Here is a 19,631-nt window from a genome sequence, read left to right on the forward strand (position 1 = left end):
CACCACATATGGAGCTTTATTTTGTGGATGGATCGATGTGATGTTACTACCTTCTAGTGTAGAAGTCTAGTATGCGGAAGTGAAGTGTACGTGATCTTAATCATGATAGTATGAAAAATATTCCACAAGGGTCACAACAATTTGGCAAAGCTCGACATGATAGCAAGCAGCATATGTGTATAGGTTTTTCAATAAGATCAACATATGGCTTGGGAAGGACGAAGGCATATCATTGAGGAGCTAGCTAGGTCATTATTTTTCAAGATAAATTTCCCAAGTACTTTGGACAGAATAGAGCAAGGTTCATTTTATCATGCCATATCTCAAACACCAATAACCTAGGTAGCATGCTTTCCTAATGATATAGGTTCACAAGCAGACAGGTGCAAGCAAGGAACATAGAACATGTATGCCAACCATAAGGAGCATGTTTCCTGACAAGGTTCATTTTAATTCTCATTTTAATTTTAATGATCAGGGATGAGACTCATTTAAACTCATGAACGATGGAGTAAAGAGGTAGAGTGCACATACCATCGCTTCTCGAAGAAGAAGGGGATTGAGGTGGACTAGTGGTGACTTGGCCAAACCACGGGGGTGGTCGACTAATTCTGGTGCCCTCGCCTTGTCCCTTGTCATGTTGGTGCAGTCGATGTTGTGCGACACCTTTGTGGGAGATCTCGAGTGTGTGTGTATTGATGAGGTTGAGAGATCTCCCCCACACTTGTGCCTGTACCTATTTCTTTATTCAAACAAAAGATGGAAACAAAAGAGGGACTCTACTGGTTCGAGAACCAGGGAGCATTACTTTATTCTAACTCAAATATTTTTTGGGGATTTTTTTATTTTATTTTCACCATAAGACCTAAATCAAATAAGGTTGAATTAAAACTACATCAACATAAGTAAAAGAGGGTATACTCATGGTGTACTTTCTTTGTATGTGGTGCAACATGACTACGATGTCTTGGTATGTCTTCCCATTTGAATCAACCTCAACGACTTACCCGTTTGGATTTGAAGACTTTCCTGCAGGGGTTAGTCCACATATATAACCAAGATCTATGAAAGTATTAACTCCTAGGTTCATCAATCATACTCGACACCATGTGTTGTTTGACTGAAGAAGACATTTTAACCTAAGCGCCATGCTTAATTTAAAAGGCCTATGGATGTATGCTGCAGCATAAATTCAAACAAGAGCAGCGAGCACAGATAAAGGAAGCATGAAAGCATGATCAAGCTATATTCAAAGGTAGATATAAACATGAGTATAAGACTGGTGAACATTGTGCAACCTCCCGGAAGGGCTTTGTTTAAAGTCAAAAGCAGGACATACCTGAAGGTACTTACCATGGTGTTTGGGTGATGAAGATTTCTGAATCGCCGCCGTGGTAATTCCTCTTTTTATTTTATTTTATTTCTCTTTTTTTTAGTGGGGCAAGATGCAAGAACCAACACCATCTCCAAACCAAGATAAGATTTAGTGAGAAAGGAACTTTACTCGGGATACTCACATACCTTCCCCACACTTGGAGTTTGGATTGCTAAGCAACATGACTCAAGTGTGTAGAGTTCAAGCTTCCTTTCATAATCGTTTCCTCACCAAGACTTACCAAGGTGTTGTAGTTGGTGTAGCTCCCATGTTCTAAGGCATCACCTGTCCGTCGTTCTTTTTAATCTCCACCTGAAATGGTTAGCAACCAAAAATACCCAAAGGAAAATTTATCCTAAGTCATGCTCTTGATTTTATTTGAACGGGAAAAATCTATGATAATCCGGGCTATTTCCCGGCAGTGCTTTGTTTATGGTCAAAAGCTCGACCATGGGAACTTCCTCTTGCAGCTATCATTGGCGATGTTGTTCCCTTCTCACCACCAATTGTTGATGTGTCATTGAATCTCTAGCTGCAAAGATAGCGCCACAATGCATCCATGAAATTTGCAATGTTTATGATAAACATATGCATCTACAACCAACCTTCTAAACTTTTTGCAAGAGAGGACATTAAGGTGTTTGTAGTCCTCGTACATGCTCGGGGCACAAAGCGTGGCTGACTCTAGGGAGGCATTAGATGAGCATGGTTCTTTGGTATTTCAAGAATGAAGCACCCATGCTCATCTATGGAATCCTTTCCTTTGGACTCCAGAGTCAACGCCTCACAAATTCCATGGCCCATGAATTCTCCATCTCAAGAGATTCATCATGAGAGATCAATGTTGATTCTCTATCATGGTCAAAAACAACATAGTACGGGCTGGCGGGAAGAGGCTCAAACTCGATCGAGGGTGATGATGATCATTTTGTTGAGATACGAGGTAGGCTACACTAGCGCAAATCAAACTTTTCTACCGCCTAAACCAGGAAAACTGCCGTATAAGGATCACGGGATTACCACTCGACGCACTACTGGTGCAGAAGATGTAGATTCGCGTCGATGCAGCGAAGTTGATCAACGTAGTCGTACGTAGTCAATCACGTCGACGTCCAGCAGCTCCTCAGCAACTCGTCCACATGCAGCAAGATCACCCTCGTGCCGCGGCTCGTCATCGGCTCATCGTGGCTCGTCGGCGGCTCGTCGTGGCTCGTCGGCGGCTCGTCCAAGTGCTGCAGGCACAACACCTCCAAGGTATCCACACCTGCAGGGAGGAAGCGTCGCAAGCCAGACTGCTAGATCTGTGAGTTGCAACAGGCAAGGGCGTGGGAGGCACGGCAGATGTGTTTCGCCAAAAGGTGTAAACCCTAGGGCACCCCGACCCCTCTATTTATAGAGGTTCCTAACGGGCCTCTGGGTCCGAGGCCCATTAGTACTTCTAAACCTAATCCAACTCAGATCACATCCGAATTGGGCTTCCAGCCCCTTAAGTGTGTGACCCTATGGGTTCAGATACATATGGACATGGCCCGAGTACTCCTACTCGACCCAATAGTCGGTAGCGGCCTCTAGCAAGACATGCCAACTCCTATATGCACACGAAGATCATATCAGACGAACCATCACAACATTATATACATGCTATTCCCTTTGCCTCACGATATTTGGTCTAGCTTCAAGCCGACCGCTCTTTCTCAATCCTGTGATTCGGAATCCCTTTGTAGGTCAACTCTTAACCGTACGTAGCATGGCCATGCATTTTTGAATCCGATCACTCGAGGGGCCCAGAGATATCACTCTCTATCAGAGAGGGGCAAATCCCATCTTGATTAACCATGTCTCACAGCATGCTTCTTGACAAACCCGAAAGCTACCTTTATAACTACCCTGTTACGGCGTAGCGTTTGATAGTCCCTAAGTAGGTCGATCCACATCTTGAATACATGCTACAATCTCAGGTCTAAGGACAAAGCGTATATGTTGTTTAAAGAGAGAACTACTTCTCATGTTGGGTCAATCCAAGCACATGTCTCCACATGTGCCCACATTATTAGTTCAACATCTCCATGTCCATGACTTGTGAAACATAGTCATCAACTAATACATGTGCTAGTCTAATATTCATGTGTGTCCTCACATGAACTCCGACTAGGGACAACTTTAGAATAACCATACAAGTAAAGAGTTTCACACACAATTCACATAATTGCAAATCAATTCAAGTAGCCTTTAATGGATATTCAAGGAACACAATATAAATCATGGATACAAATGGAATATCATCATCTCTATGATTGCCTCTAGGGCATACCTCCAACACATTTGTCTTCACAAAGGTGAAGGGTTTCTTCCGATGAGATGAATAGAGATGCACCCATCACCTTCTTGAGCGGGTTTTTCTCAGGAAGAGGCTTCGCCATAGGATTTTCTAAATAAGAGGTAGAAGTGGCAAAAGCAGTTTCCCTAAGGTTTTCATCTAGGCTCCCTTGAGAAGCATCTAGAAGTTTTTCTAGTGGGTAGCCTAGGAGGAGATCAAAATCGATGATGGCATAGATATGGAAATCTAAGTTCACCTTAATTTTTTCTATGATGATCGGCATGTCCCTCGCCATCCCGCGACATTCAAAGAACAGTCCCGAAGGAATTCTGAATTATTTGTCGATCGGAGTTAAAGGCTTGTAACCCACAAGAATGTCCAAGAGATACTCGGATATGATACAAGCCTCGGCAATAGGGTCATGAAGGGCTTCTATGGCATTTTCCCTCATAGAACACGGGATGGTCATGGATGAGCTATCTGAATTGGTTCAAAAGTACGCTTTACCTCGTTCAACCCATCCACTATAGTTGCATGGTGGAAAACTTCATCGAGGGCCTCATAAGGACACAATGATGTCGTAGGCTTCTCGTGCCCAAGATAATCTCGAGGTGTTTCTAATTTTTTGAGAAGGGTCATCCTCGAATCGGAAAGAGAACTTGGAAGGTTAAATTTCTTCTTCCTTCGATATTCGTGGTTCGGGAGAGGGCTCAACAGATGAATCTTGGGATGTAGAAGGTATAAGCTCGGATTTGGCTGTGGAGGGACTCTCATGGCTCGACTCGGATTCCTGTTGGCGAGGTTCGTTATGGTCGGTAGGGAAGGAAGAGTTTTCTAAGAGGCAATCTAGGATCTCTCTTCCTTCCATCGGATCTTTGTGTGCAAACAAACCTCCGGCAGCAATTTCAAGGTCTAGGGCTGATTTCTTGTCTAAAGACAAGCAAAACATGTTCAATGATACACCATTGGGTATAGACAAGTCTAGGCTAGATGCCAAAAGGCATAAGAATCTAGCCTATGCTGCACCTATGGACTCCTTCTCTACTTGCTCAAAGCCGAGGACGTCAACCAGAAGGGAGTCTATCCGTTCCGTAAGGGAGAATGAGTAACAAAAGTCAACTCGAAGTTCTTCCCAATTATCGCTCACACTCCCTATCGTGCGGGTGTACCATTGCTCCACCCTCTCTGTGAGAGAGAAAGGAAACAACTTCCACCTCAAGGGAGGCTTTGACAGGAAGGCTTCACCATGGGTAGTGCGGGTAAAGGTAGAAGGAAAGAAAAGCAAAAGATACGAGGATGACGAGGTATGAAGAAAGATACACCAACCGTTCCCCAACAATGGCGACAGAAAGCTTATTGGTATAATTAGCGATGTGGAATAAATCCGCAAGTGCACGGATATCGTTGTAGCTTTCACCTCAGAGTATTCCAAGGGTATCGAATCAAAGGGAACGTGTGTGCACTAACTTTTATTCTAGTCGGTCTAAGGACACACCAAGATAGGTGCGTCAGGGTAGAGAGGATTCCTAAGGATAGCACTTAAGATAAGTTACAGGTCGATGTCTCGAGTCAAATACTCGCTTCGAGCACCGGCTTACCTTGAATTAGTCAGGTGCCTCCGACCAATGGCTCTACGCTATATCTGAATGTGGAGGATTATGAAGGACCAATAGGGCCATCACCACCTATGGGCTACCTCTGCGGCCTGTGGGATATAAGGCAAATGAAAGATAACTCTTAGTCTAGACACCACGACTACACTAATGATTACTACTACAGTCTAACTACATATAAGCTCCTATAGCAGACATACAACACTCTATATAAATACAGAGTGATGGACCCGCAAGTAAGACAACTGATCGCACTAATATAAGTCCTACTAGTGTATATTGTATCTAGGTCTCAAGGCATACATAAGAGCATACAAGCCTATACTATGATAGCAAGGGTATATGACTAACATACGAGCATATAAGCCAAGCATATAAACATAGCAAGGATCATATACTACTCATGCATATAAGAACCAAGTATAACACTATAAGAAGGAATCATGAATACGAACTTACTTTACTGAAAGGAAGCCAGCATCCGTAGAGGTACAAGCTTGGAGGAGAGTACCAACACCCTAGCACTCCTCCCAAACCGCCCCTCACTCTCTCCCTATTCTAAGCACAAGCTAGGCAAGGCTTTGCCTTTGGAGTGGATCTCTACTTCCCCCTTGGATGGTGTGTCCTCAAGTAAGGACCTCCCCCTCTAGTATTTATAGAGTGGAGGTGCCTTGGGAGAGTGGAGATGCTCCAAGCATCTCAAGGAAATATTATTCATCCAACCTCTCTCCTTGTGCCACCTAGGAGGATCCGAGGCTTTGAGGCGGTAACTCCTGGGATAACAGCCATAACCGCCTTTAGGAAGTCATCAGGAGTTGACACGTGGAAGATGGACTCGAGGGGTGCCAGGGCTAGTTCGACCAAACCCTGGGCACCGCCTCTCACGCCGCCCTTTTTCTGGGACGCTGCTTGGTGGGCCCTCAAGTCAGTTCTAGGGTGTGCTTTCTCCTAATTGGCCGGAGTTGTGTTTCTTTGCCTCTTGGGTGTGCTTTCTCCTCCTTTCTAAGGATAAGTCACCTTCATACAAATACTCATCAACACTTATGGAAATGGTCAGTAATAAACTCCTAATACTAGGTTGATGCTCATCTTTCTTGTGTTTATTCAAGAGTTGACGGCTAGAATTGGCACTTAAGAGCTGTCAATACTAAGGAAGGAACCGACTTGTAAAGTAAACCCTAGGAAGGAAAGGGGGGCCGATATTTATAATCCTAGGGGGACCCAGGCAGTTGCGCAAGGACCTGAGTGGTAGGCAGGACCAAGGCGACCTGACCACGTGGACCAACAGGGGAATGACGTGTGTCCACTAACTCACGCAGCGCTACCAATAGGCACCCGCCCCCTCGCATGCTGCGCCAAGTGTGGTTCCTCAGGTTTCACCCACCTCGACCCCCGTGCCCGCACCAGGTGGCCTGTGGGAAAACGAGAATGCACCACCCAAGTAGGCTGCGAGCTCAGGAGTAGGTAAGAGAAACTGTTCCACCCCTCCAGATCGCTCTTCTATCCTATTCCTCCACCGGCTGTCTTCCCAACCAGCCGGCAAGGTCTCAGAGCCCATCGTCTGGAAGCTCGGATGACGATCCCCAAGAAAGGGTTGTTGTTGGGGAAGTGGTCCAAGATTGCGGGCTAGAGGGATCGTCCCTGCCAAAGCACTTCCGAAGATTTGGAAGCTCCGATTTCCCCCGCGGAGAGCTCATACCTTTTCTCCCTTATCCTCCCCGGCTGTAAGGAATCGAAGGGCGAGGAGCCAGGCAGGGGAGAGGGGGCCCCGAAGTCTTCGGAGGTCCTCTGAAGCTGGTGTCCAAGAGATTGTCGCCAGCTCCAGAGTCCCCAATGGAACGCAATGGAAACAGGATAATCGGCATACCGTAGGGAGGGTAAAGAACACAGACGAACGTTTCGGGACCCCTCCAGAGGTCTTCGACTCCTCTGGGAGCACCACCCTTCCGGGAAGAGTAGATGGGGGGGCTCTTAGGAAGAATGTGGCAGAACCACCCAAATTAACCTGGCTAAAGTGCTCTTAACTCTACCTCACATGCGAATCAATACTTTAATCAAGTTAACCCGGTAGTCTGTCAAATCATACCCGATAAACCACTTAACTTGGATTGCCATAAAGCATACTCACTCGACGGTGAGTACAGAGATCACAACATTCCAGTTGAATTAAACATAGGTCTCACTTTAATTTATTACAACACAAGTTTGAAAAACAAACATAGTTTTAAGAGTGTTCTTGCAGCGGAAAAGTTCATGTGGAAGCTACTCGTCGATACAAAATATCATGGTGAAGCCAACCATGATATTAATAACCGCAATCCTCGTCGTCCGAGGATGGGTCTCACTTGACCGTCCAACTCGGAGGGAGTTGGGTCGGCCAAGTCAAGCTAGCAGCACAATTATTAACATCTATCATAATACCTGAAAAGATAAGCCACAAGCAAGGCTGAGTATACTAATACTCAGCAAGACTTAACCGTTGGGTGATAACTACTCTACCAACTTCTAGACATGCAAGGCTTTTTGGCTGAGGGGTTTGTTTTGCCAAACGCATCTAGGTGGGTCCTTACTTTCAAGTTTTAGCATCAGGTTCTAGTTGATTATCCATTCTAGGTAAGCACCTATTCTAAGCAATCATGTGATCAAGCAATTTAATTCAAGCATCAGTATTATTCATCACCATTTGTTCCTCTTCTTACTCGGTGCAGAAGTGCAGTCAAGTAGTCTCAAACTATGAGCGGCAGACGATTCAAATCGAGATTTTAAAACCTTGCAAGGTGAACCTAACCCCATGACATCCGCGTACCACGACGGGTTTGGTTCGCTTCAATTGTCATCCATCCCCATCAATCCCCAAGCACGTGGTCGGGCCCACTTCCCTTGGATATAAGGCCCCACGATCCCGGACGATGTCGTACCATGGTAGCACTTGTACCCACATGCGGTCGCAGGGGAGTAGTTTTCTTCTAGACAAACGGGGCAATCCACCATCCACCAAAATAGAACATATAGCCCAGCCCCGCCTATCAATCCTTATGGTTGCAACATAAATAAACAGGCAACTCCTATAGCTCGTGAGTGATAGGAAATCACTCAACTTTTACCGTATCCCTATTTAGCATTGCAACTACTTGCCTTAACATACTAGTATTCAACACATAGGTACCTAGGATCATGCAACTAGGGTTTCAAGCAACTCCTATGAACGTAAATGCACAAATATAATTAACATAGATATTGCATGAATTTAGAAAACTAGGTTATGCTCCGGGGCTTGCCTTCCTGGACTAGGTTAGTAAGCGGGTCATTGGAAGCTTCAGGAATCTCCTGCTCGGCCTCGGTGTGGTGCAGCTCAGCAGATCCTTCCTCCTCAGCAGGCATCAGCTCGTACGTTCCGTCTGCAAGGTTCGCTTCTACACGAGATGCATATGCAATGTTCAAGTTTCATGAGTTTACGAGCAAGATGCATTTCAAGTTAAACAGACGCATTAAGTGCAATGACCACTACACTTGGATAAACATTAAACTTTATATACTAGATGAGTAATTTCGTGTTTTAATCCTCGGGTGTATTTGATGGTGGTTGTGTACACATATATTAGGTTTGTTATTACTAACTGCCAAAGAGAAAAGGTACCAGCCTAGGATTGATCAAGCTTAGATCGGAAAGTTATCCTATTTCTAAATGTTTTTCTGTACCTCTTCCTATATTTCCCATATTACCCTTATTATTACTTAATTTGTTTTCATTCATTTCTTTTGGGTTTAACTTCCATAATTTGTTTCTACATGCAAACAGTGAGATATGGTAATGAAAATTTAATAGGAACTTAACCATGTCAATGCTAAGCTACTGTAAAAAGTTGGTGCTCGTTAGACTTCTACAAAAATAATTAAAATTAATTTAAGATCCTATGGTTGATTGCACTTAACCATTTTTATCTCCAGTTTCATGGAGAGTTTGGCTCTAAAATTTTAACAGTGAGTTATAGTGAGTTATACTAGTGCAATAGATGTTCCTGAAATGTTTCCATGATTTACAGTGAAGGACATCTATTTCCCATATTTTTCCTTCATTTAAACTTGTACAAAATGTTAAGCATGTTTCATCAAGTTTCATACAGTGACCCTTATTTTTTCTAGTGAGTGTTTTGCATCCATGATCAAACAAAAGCGGTTTCATATTTTCTCTGTCTTATTTAGTTTATTATGCAAAAAGTCAAATTCCACCTAAGGTTTCAAAGTTTATTCTCAAACAGTGTGTTAAACATCTAACTAGGGTTACAACTATTTTATTTAGCACAAGCTTAACATAATAGAGCTATCAGAAGTGGATTTGTCATTTTACCATTTTTAAGTGATTTATGGTGCATTTATTGGCTTGAACACAAAATAAATCCTAGAGAAATAAATACTACAGTGACATGCACAAAATTATTTTTCTATGAAACTATTCAGCTCAGAGAGTCTAACAAAGTTGGTTTTGTGTTTTTCCCATTTGTATATGATTTTCTACACATTTTCAAAATTTGCAGCCATTGAATCTAGGAAATAAAAGAAAACTGTGACCAACTTGCAAAACAGCCCCCAGATCTAAAGTTTCTTCGCATATAAGTCCCTAAAATATTCCCCATACCCCCTACTCTTCTTTTCCTTCTCCCTTTAACACCCTCACGCATCATATTCAGGAAGACAGAAACACAGCACAGTAGACTTGGCATGGCCATGGCCAGGGGGATGGCACGGCTGGGAGGGGGATAGCGGCGCAACGGCGCCTTGGGGACCAGGAGCCTCACCAGCAGGGGCACAGCATAGGGAGGAGGCAGGCAGCGCAGGTTCCAGGAGGCTTCACGACAACTATAAAGGGGACGGATGGGCTCACCGTGGGGAGGACCGTCCGGCGAGGGAGAGAGCTCGGGAAGCGGCAAAACGGATGCACGGCGGCTTGAGGAAGGTGTGGCTGCGAGGAATCGAGCCAAGGCTCGCTCACGGTGACGAATTTCGCCGGTGAAGGATGGGAAAAGATGGAGCTCGGGTCACTGGTAACGGAGGTGTGGGGTGTGGGGGAAGCCAGCGCTTGGCTTTATACGCGGGGAGCGGCAAGGATAAGGTCAGCATGAAGATAAGGATGCCACGGCGATGCAGGATGGCCATTGGTGGCGAGGCGAGCACCGGTGTTGGCCGCGTGGCGGTGGTGGCGTTCTCAGCGGCAAGGGCGCAGGGTGGCCGTTGGCCGGCTGGGATGTGCTGCAATGGGCGGAGACGTGCTCGCGAGGGGTTTGGGTAGCGCAGGAGCTCGTGTTGACCTGTCGACAGCGGGGGTTGGTCGGCGCGAATGGTGGCGTGGTGCACGCGGTGACCGTGCACCGGGCAGGAAGGCGAGAACGCGACGGCACGTGAGGTAGCTAGGTTTAGGCGTATTTTACTCACATTTTTCAAATGGAACTTGAAAATATTTTAAACTAAAGGTTGTAGTCGTAACTCCAAACTACAAACTCTAGACATACCATAGGCTCAAATCTGTGGTAATTTTGAAGTTAAGCTCGAGCCAAATTTGCTGGAACACCGCTTCCAACACTTAGCAGAAGATTTGAAATGAAGTCATATTTAAAGCTTTTGCTGAACTTTAACTCAAGTTTTGAAAGGGTTTTGCTCTGATTTAGACCAAGGTCAAATGGACAATATTGTTGTACACACTTCACACTCAAACTCTTAGAAAAGGATTAGGTCCAAAAGAGTTTTAAATTTTGTAATAATCACACGCCAAATTAGAAGACACTCACGTCTTTTAAAATTTAGAGCAGTGTGCTGAATTTGGAGTTGGAGCTGATTTTGGACTTCAATTTGGAAGGTTCTAGTGCGAATTGGTCAATGCTCAAATTAACAAAGTTGTTGTCTAAAGTTCATTATACAAATTCTATAAAGGCTTTAGCTTCAAACCAGGTCTAGATATAGAGATAATAGGTTTTGAACTTCCCTAACAGACATGTTCTTAAGGACTTAGTGAATTTGACAAGGTGTTTGAATTAATATTGAACTTCAAACTGATTTTTGAATGTCTTCCTCTCCAAACTAGCAAAAGTTCAACTAAGCAAAGTTGTTTTTTAATAATTTTTACAACTCTTATATTGGTAAAAATTGAAGTTGTTATGTAAAATATGAATTTGTGATCTACCCCTAATTTAAGCTTTTAAAGGGCATTTTGGTCAAGTGCTAGATTAACTTCTAAACACTCTACTTAAGCTTTGACAAGACTAATTAAAACTAGGGTTGTTACAGGGAAGGAACTTTAGCTTTGTGCATCACCTAAAGGGAAAAGGAGTGCGCCTGTGTCAGCCCTAGGCACAGGGGCTGCCACGCCCACCCCCCCCCCCCCCGAGCAATAAGTCCCCGTATGGGGCCACCATGTTAGCCTTTGGTACGGAGGACCTCCGTACCTAGAGGAAGCTTTTGACCTCGCTACCCCCAACACTGCATCCCAGTGGGTCCGGCTCCGCGGGAGTCGTATCGGGGGCACAAGGGTCCTTTGCCCAGAAAGGCCCTGCCCCCTAAGGCTATAAATAGAAGGGCTATAGGTTCAATCAGGACACAACATTCTAGCCACTCAATCCCCTAGAAGCTCTTTGGTTATTCTAGAGCCACCCTTTATTGTTTAGGCATTTTGTAACCACCAACAGGTATATCAATTTGTTTGTTGCTTTTTATTTCCTTGAAAACAAGTCAAGAAACCTATTTTCCCCTCCAAAAATGAAGTTTAGAAATCACAGGTATTCCATGAGTAGTAGTTGCTTTTGACTTCTGTCTCATGTACTGTTATACTTCAGGGGCAGGGGGTAATGTCACCGCAGGTCTTACCTTCATCAGAAAGAAGCCTTAGCTGTTGCAAAAGAGTACTTACTTGCAACAGTGAAGGCTGATCCTAAAGCTGCATCAGTTTCGGTTAATCTTGCATATGCATATTATATGGCTGGTGAGCATAAAAATTCAAAGAAGTGCTTGGAGCAGGTAACAGCTGTTGTTACATTTCAATTTCCTTTTATTGACATTATTGCCAAGACACGTATTGCTAATTAACTGTCACAAAATTTGATAATACCGAGTTCATAGCACCAGAACCGTCGGCCAACACTACTAGAGAAATAACCTTTCATCCGATATCTTTGTACCGGTCACTTTTTGACCTGGTACTAATGTTAATCTTCACTTTAGTACTGGGCCTAACGGCTAGTTCCCCACGGTGGCTCCGTGACCCCCTTTAGTACCGGTTGGGGGCACCAACCGGTACTAAAGGGTGCACATTGCCTGGTACTACTGTGACACCCCCCATTAATATTGGGTAGGAGCACCAACCGGTACTAATGTGGACCATTTAGTACTGGTTGGTGATCCCAACCGGTACTAAATTGCCTTCTATAAATCTGCCTCCTTCTTCCTCCTGCTCAAGCCATTCACCACAGCTCGAGCTTCACCCTATCCATGGCACCATAGGGGAGGTGCTGCCGGATTGAAGACCATTTCTTGGGAATTTCACTATTTCAAATGTAGTAAAGGTTAGAAACTTTATCCTACCTTGATACATGGTTAGTATACTAAGTTTTATACTTTAGAGATAGAGTAATTTGTGATTTTTAGAATAAGGTACAATGCAGTTTTTCATGCTTATATTTGTGATTTTTTTAAATATATGCACCATTTTGTATAGGAAATTATAGGAAACCTTAGGAAATTGTAGGAAATAAGTGAAAATTACGTCATGTTAATTTAGCAATTACATCATAAAATTGTAGGTTGTTATTGTGAGACTAGTTATGATGTTAGTTTTATTTGCTCAATGTGGATTTACTTCTACTTCTTAATATAATCAGTGTACTGCTCCGTCAGCTGAGAAATTGTCAGTTAAAAAAGAAAGAAATAGTGCTATGCGTTTATTTTTTTCCCAAGCACCGGACTAACCGAGGAGTGAAGGGTCATGACTCACGGGCTCGCTGGCCACCGGTCGCCCCGTCCCGCACCATCAGACCTGACGGATGCGTGCTGTTGCTACCTTTGCCCGCTTGGTTTGTTTCATTCAACACCATCCATCACCGGACGCGCGACTTTCTTTTCTCCGCCGAACAGCGTGTCGTGCCGTACCATGTGGTTCCTCGGGCTCACCGACAATATTTGAGTTTGTCGCAATGTATCATGTTGTTTGAGTCTGAAATTTAAATTTTTGTATTTCTATCTAAACTTTTAGGAACATTTCAGTTTAATGGTATTTGTTTCATGTTTTTTTATGTTTCATTTATAATTGTATGGATGATTAAAATATCTTTGGTTTGGTAATATTTTGTAGATGGATCGGCAATGGATGTACAATGCAGACAAATATTCCATGGAGTACATTAATGGCTTGCGTGATTTTCTCAATCAGGCAGAATCCAACAAACCGTCGTCCGGTTTCATTTGTTGTTCATGCAGAAATTGCAAAAATAAGAAGGATTACTCATTTAGAAAGACTATTCACGCCCACATATACAGTTCTGGATTCATGCCTAACTATTTTGTTTGGACCAGGTACGGGGAAACAGGAGTTATGATGGATGATGGTGAAGAAGAAGAAGATGACAACATTTTTGACTGGATTTAAGGAAGTGCCTTTGCAGATGCTCCAAAGTGAACAAAGTGACAATATTCTAAGAGATAAACCAAATCAGACATTGAAAAATATATATAAGTTTCTCAACAGGCAACATTATTACAAGAAGGACATACTACTACCGTACAACTTCAAGTAAGTGTGTTTCCTATCTCTTTCTTTTCCAAACTACCAATTAAACATAAGACTAACTATCTTTAATTTGGTTGTACAGATACCATTGGATACTCATTATTATCGTGCCTGATATGAGATTTGTATATGTATTCGACTCTTTGAGGAAATCAAAACAAGAATACAATGACATCATAGACGTTTTGAATAAAGCATGGGCTCGATTCCGTCGAAATCACGTGGTGAATTCAAGGAGGAACTTTATTGGAAGACTAATTTCCTAGTATATGTTGAATTTTCACATCTCGTGATATTTCCTTTAACACAACAAATACTTCATAACTTTTTTTCCATATATATAGTGTTGGAGACAGGAGCCGGGTAACAATTTATACGGATACTATGTATGTGAGTTCATCCATAGCTTTGTAGGTCCGAAGCGTATAGCCGACCACGAGTTAACCGTACGTATACAAAATTCTTAACAATAAATTAAGATGATGTCAGGAAGGATAGAGTCCTCGACACGGACTAATGCAGGGCAGTTCAAGAACAACTCTGTGGATTTCTTCGTCCAGAGTCCTCGACACGGATTGCATCAGGGCAATTCAAGAACAACTCTGTGGATTTCTTCTGGACGAGGTAGTAAATCCAGCGAGAGAGTTCATAATGATAGATCAAATCTACATCACCGTCAGGACTTGGGTTCAGAATAGTAGATACGAAATGTTGAACTTGGAAAGTTGAGGCAACGTAATATTATTCATATATGTCTATGCACAATATGTCTATATATATATAATAGTATCTCAAATGTAATATTAAAGATAAATCCAATTTTATATATATTAGCGTATTAGAACTGGTATACATAAAGGAAGCAAATACGAAATACGAATATAGAATAAAGAAATAGAAAAGAAAATGAGAAAAGAAAAAAGAATAATTAGTACCGGTTGGTCTCCCCAACTGTTATTAAAGGGTCCCTTTAGTACTAGTTGAAACAACCGGTACTAAAGGTCCCCGATTAGTACCGAACTAGTAGTACCGGTTGCGAAACCGGTACTAAAGGGGTTCCCGACTGGTGTTTTCTCTAGTAATGCAAAATGAGTAGCCACCCCTTTTGCATGTCAAAACGAGCAACCCACCACTTCTATTTGGTACCCATGCACGCCCTGGAGCTGCTCGGGCACATTTGATGTTCGCTAGGGATGGCCACTATTGGAGCTCGGCGATGCAGCCACGGTTGATGTCGGATGCGAGAAGATTGACCTCGGGAGCTCAGTAGCTAGGGAGCCGCTTATCTAACTCTGTGCAGCACAGATCGGATGGCAGAGGAGGGCAACTAAGTGCTTGATAGTGGAGGAAGGCGGTGCAGCATAGAAGGATGCTAGCTGGGTGCATGCCGCGCAGGAGAGGCATTGAGCCCAACTACATTTAGGGGCCTCCTTCCCCACCTGCAAGAGAAGGAGCTAGGCGGGAAGAAGCAGGGGCCTTCATACTCTAGGTAACTGAATAGGTTTGCTATTACAACTGGATTTTTTGAATAGAGGTCCTATGAGTTGCTGACATAGTTAGCATAAGAAGAAAAAAATTGGTACTAAGCATGTCTGAACGGAAGCACATCTCTAATATAAAATGCTAAAATGGGAGTATTGTAGCAATTGGACGACACATTGGTCGTTGGCTTGCTCACGCTCATCCAACCAACCGAAATAGGGTTAAGAGCATCTGCTTTAGATTCCATTTATGAACCAATAATCCATTTAAACTCACCCAAATAGAGAGAGAATTATGACTCTTCCATTATGGTAGTTGGATTGTGATAAGATTATTGTGAAACCGTAAAAGTAACACTACCAATAATCTTGAAATAATATCGGAGCATCTCCATTATCTAAAAGATTTATTAGAAAAATTCTAGAGATGCTCTATAACGTAGAAAATACACGTTGGGGGTTTATTTATAGCAAAGTTATTCAGCAATTTTGAACAAGGTTAGATTTGTTGGAGAACAGAAAAAAGGGAATCATGGGACGTGACAGCCGGAGTGGGAGTCATCGGAGAGAGAAATAGAGGTAGCCAGTGGATCGGTGCATTTGTGAGTTGTGTCCAGACATAATATTCAATATTAAATTAAAAGTGATCTATAGTGCGGTTTTGACCAAGACACCTTTCTTTTAGTGTTAAACGGTGCCCCGCAGCTAATTTTTCGTTAATTTTTAAAACCAAACAGAAACAGGCCGTGAACGAAAGATGTTTGCAAGGTTGCTGCAGTAAGAGTCAAACTCAACGCAAACTTTTTCAGTTCGCCACCAATCTGGCCAATCGCACCGGCAGGAAAACTAAATCAAGAAAACCGCAGCAAGGAGAAGACGATGGGCAACTTCCGGAGCAGAGGCGGCGCTCCTCCTCCACCGCCTCCGCCGCCTGCTCTGCAGGCCCATCTGCACGGGGTGCGCCCTCCGTACTACCACCGGTACCCCGGTTGGCCCCCGGGCACCGCTCCGGTGCCTCCGCCTTTGGGGGTGCCCGCGTCGGTGGAGCGGCACAGGACCGTCGCGGTGCACGCAGGCGTCAACATCAAGGGGGACTCCCTGCGGCTGGAGCCCGATGATGACGGCCGTGGCCTCCTACTCGCCTTCTCTTTCGACGCCGACGCCCCCGGAAGGTCCCTCTGTTTCTTTTCTTTCCCTTTTCGCCCGCCTCGGTCTGTCCTAGGTTAGTTCTTGGAATTTCGGTTTCTTGGTTAGTTCAAAGTATTGAAATGGCGATGCCGTGACCAGTCGTTTGGCTCTTCATGCCCTGAGGTGCCAATAGAACCTGTAGACTGAAAATTGGCCCAGATTTTCATTGTTTTTCTGGCAAATTTTGGTTGACATTTGAAAAAAAAAATGAATGGATTTTATCTGAACGAAAACTAAAGTTGCCTATTTTTATTTATTTAACCCCACAGAACTGAAAATCACTGATTTTCAGCTGAAATTCTGAACATTGATTAGAACCATTGCACTTTTGATCATGTGCTCCTGTTTGATTGAGCAACAGGATGTGGTTGCTTCTAAATGATCAAATTACACCTATTCCTTGAATATATTTTAATTTTCATTATGTTGGGTTCTTAGCACATAGCAGCTTTGTGTTGACTGTTGGGCAATTTGAAAAAGAAAGTTGAACAAAGTAACACGAGGTTAGTGATTTGCACTAGGTATCGAGGTTGAACTTACAATGTGATAGGTTTGGTTGAGCTGTAATGCTCTCAGAATCTCCGTGATTGTTGGCCATGCGCTTTTGTTTGTGGAGTTGCCTTCTCAAAACATACAGTTATATTGTACCTATCAGATTCCTGTGTCTTTTTTTTGTTACCTTTTGAGGTTATGCATTTATTTCTTCATTTCTTTGTATCCTTTCAGAGGCCCCTGGTTTTGTTGCCACAATGCCACCTATTATTCGTATTGATTTATAATTATCTGTAGAACTTTCATGCCATCTTTAATTACGAGACTGATTCTTGATTATTCATCCTTTGAACAGCATAACTGTCTATTTCTTTGCGCAAGAAGACGAAGAGCTTATCTTGAAGGCTACTAAGGAAAACTTGCTCAAACCTGTGACAACAGCTTTCGACAAAGGTCATGATCAGGAGTTCAAGCAACCAAGTGGAACAGGAATCGACATCTCTCAGTTTGAAGAATCTGAGCTAACTAAGGTTGGTGAAGGTGGTATATTCCCAGTTGCATTCAAAGTGGATGTGGCTGTGTCAAACAACCAAGAATTAGAAGGGGTACATGAGGATGAGGCATCAAAGTGTCTGGTTAAATTTGCTATACTTGCAAAGAAAGACAATGCAGAATATGGTGTTCGTATTGTGCAGCAGATGTTGTGGGTAAATGGTACGCGATATGTCTTGCAGGAGATATATGGTATTGGCAACACAGCTGATGAGAACAATCATGAAGACGAATCTGGGAAAGAATGTGTTATTTGTCTTTCAGAACCAAGAGATACAACTGTTCTTCCGTGCAGGCATATGGTAAGCTATTCTATCATACTCAGTATCCTCTTTATGAATCAAGATTCATTTATAATATTTAGGCCTATTAATTACCACTCCCCCTTGCCCTACTCGGAACTGGACTAGACACTACAATGGCATGAAAATGGACAAAATCATTTTTTGCCCTGAAGGAGACATGCTCTGGTGTCTTGCACCTTTAGATGTGCATTGAGATTCATGCACTGTAGGAAATCAGATGGAATCATTGTCTCTTACCCACAGTGTATGAATCTCAATGCACACCTAGCAGGTATAGGAACAGTACATGCCTGTAAAGACAATAAAACTGTGTTCATTGAAAATGCATTAGTTGCTTGATGATTTGTTGGTAGTTGTTGTAGTAGGAGAGTATAGTAATTGGGAGGAAGGAAGTCTCTCATGTTAATGGTCCCATGTGCATTGTAAGATCACAATTAAACCCTTAAAACTTGTCATTATGGTAATTGTTGTATTCTTTCCAAATTTCTGATGACTATTGATTATGAGGAAAGATTCTTCATGTTCCTTTCTCTTAGCATTGAAGCAAAAACTTGAGAATCCAATGTGGCTTGTAATATGATACGTGCTGCATTATTACAATTATTTTCATTCTTCTCCAGATGCAATACTAGTTTTACTTTTCTAGTGTATAGGAATTTGTACGAAAATGACTCATTTTGTACTCAGTGCAGTTGATAAAAGGAGGATCAAACATGAAACTAGTCTAACTGCAGTGCCATCTTTGCAACTCTAACATTTGAGAGAATATAATGATATCTGTTGCTTTTTTCGCAGTGTCTCTGCTGGGAGTGTGCTCAACTTCTAAGACTCCAGAGCAACAAATGCCCCATATGCAGGCAACCTGTTGGGGGACTTCTGGAGATCAAGGTTGATACAGAATCTGGTGGTCATCAAAAGGAGCTCAGTAGTTAGGAGACCATGAAAAGAGTCCATTTTAGTCACTAGCAATCATCCTGAATATATTGCTCGTGTATGAAACTACCTTGGAATAGGATGAACATGAAGGGATTTAAGAGTACATATCTCCGTAGTCTTGAGCTTTTAATCTTGAACTTTTACTTGAAACACAATCGGTACTGTCACTAACAATACAAGCCTGTTGCAGGTTTGCATAACACAACAGAGATGGTTGCCTTAATTCGGTTACTCAGATTGCTTGAAGTGTTGTGTACTATGAGCCTGTTTGAAGTTTGAACATCCCCTGCTTTTCGATTAGTGGATGTTTGTGTCTCAGGAGGCCTACAATGAAACTATGGGTGCTACTCTACATGGCAGATTGGAAGCAACTCTTCCAATATTTTGTTGTACACATTTGTCAACGGATACTATGACCTATGTCATGGTTGGCTAACCATCGAATTACCTGAGTAATTCGGAAGAAGGAAGTTTCGAAGCAAATTGAAGGGGCAGAACAAGAGAACGCAACGCTGAATTCGTTCCGACAGTCTTAGGAAGTTGCAAGCAAGTGAATTATAGTGAGTGAAAATTAGGTCCTTTTACGCAAACTAGTTGCTTGT

The 19,631-nt window shown here is 42.9% G+C and overlaps 1 protein-coding gene across 1 annotated transcript; it reads left to right on the forward strand.

Moving 5' to 3' along the window:
* The first annotated feature begins 16,288 nt into the window (after window positions 1–16,288).
* Window positions 16,289–19,275, forward strand: LOC117856829 (probable E3 ubiquitin-protein ligase LUL2). The gene is made up of 3 exons (XM_034739246.1): window positions 16,289–16,728; window positions 17,592–18,090; window positions 18,889–19,275. Exons 1-3 carry the CDS (start codon window positions 16,436–16,438, stop codon window positions 19,024–19,026), a joined length of 930 nt encoding a protein of 309 aa, XP_034595137.1. The 5' UTR covers window positions 16,289–16,435; the 3' UTR covers window positions 19,027–19,275.
* Window positions 19,276–19,631: the final 356 nt, after the last annotated feature.

Source organism: Setaria viridis, chromosome 5 (genome assembly GCF_005286985.2).
Source record: "Setaria viridis chromosome 5, Setaria_viridis_v4.0, whole genome shotgun sequence".
NCBI classification, from domain to species: Eukaryota; Viridiplantae; Streptophyta; class Magnoliopsida; order Poales; family Poaceae; genus Setaria; species Setaria viridis.

Bases quoted from the DNA above. Each gene is read 5' to 3' on its own strand.
- LOC117856829 (XM_034739246.1), top strand. From the start codon at position 16,436: ATGGGCAACTTCCGGAGCAGAGGCGGCGCTCCTCCTCCACCGCCTCCG. The intron at 16,729-17,591 runs GTCCCTCTGTTT...TCCTTTGAACAG, and splicing joins GACGCCGACGCCCCCGGAAG to CATAACTGTCTATTTCTTTG. The intron at 18,091-18,888 runs GTAAGCTATTCT...CTTTTTTCGCAG, and splicing joins TTCTTCCGTGCAGGCATATG to TGTCTCTGCTGGGAGTGTGC.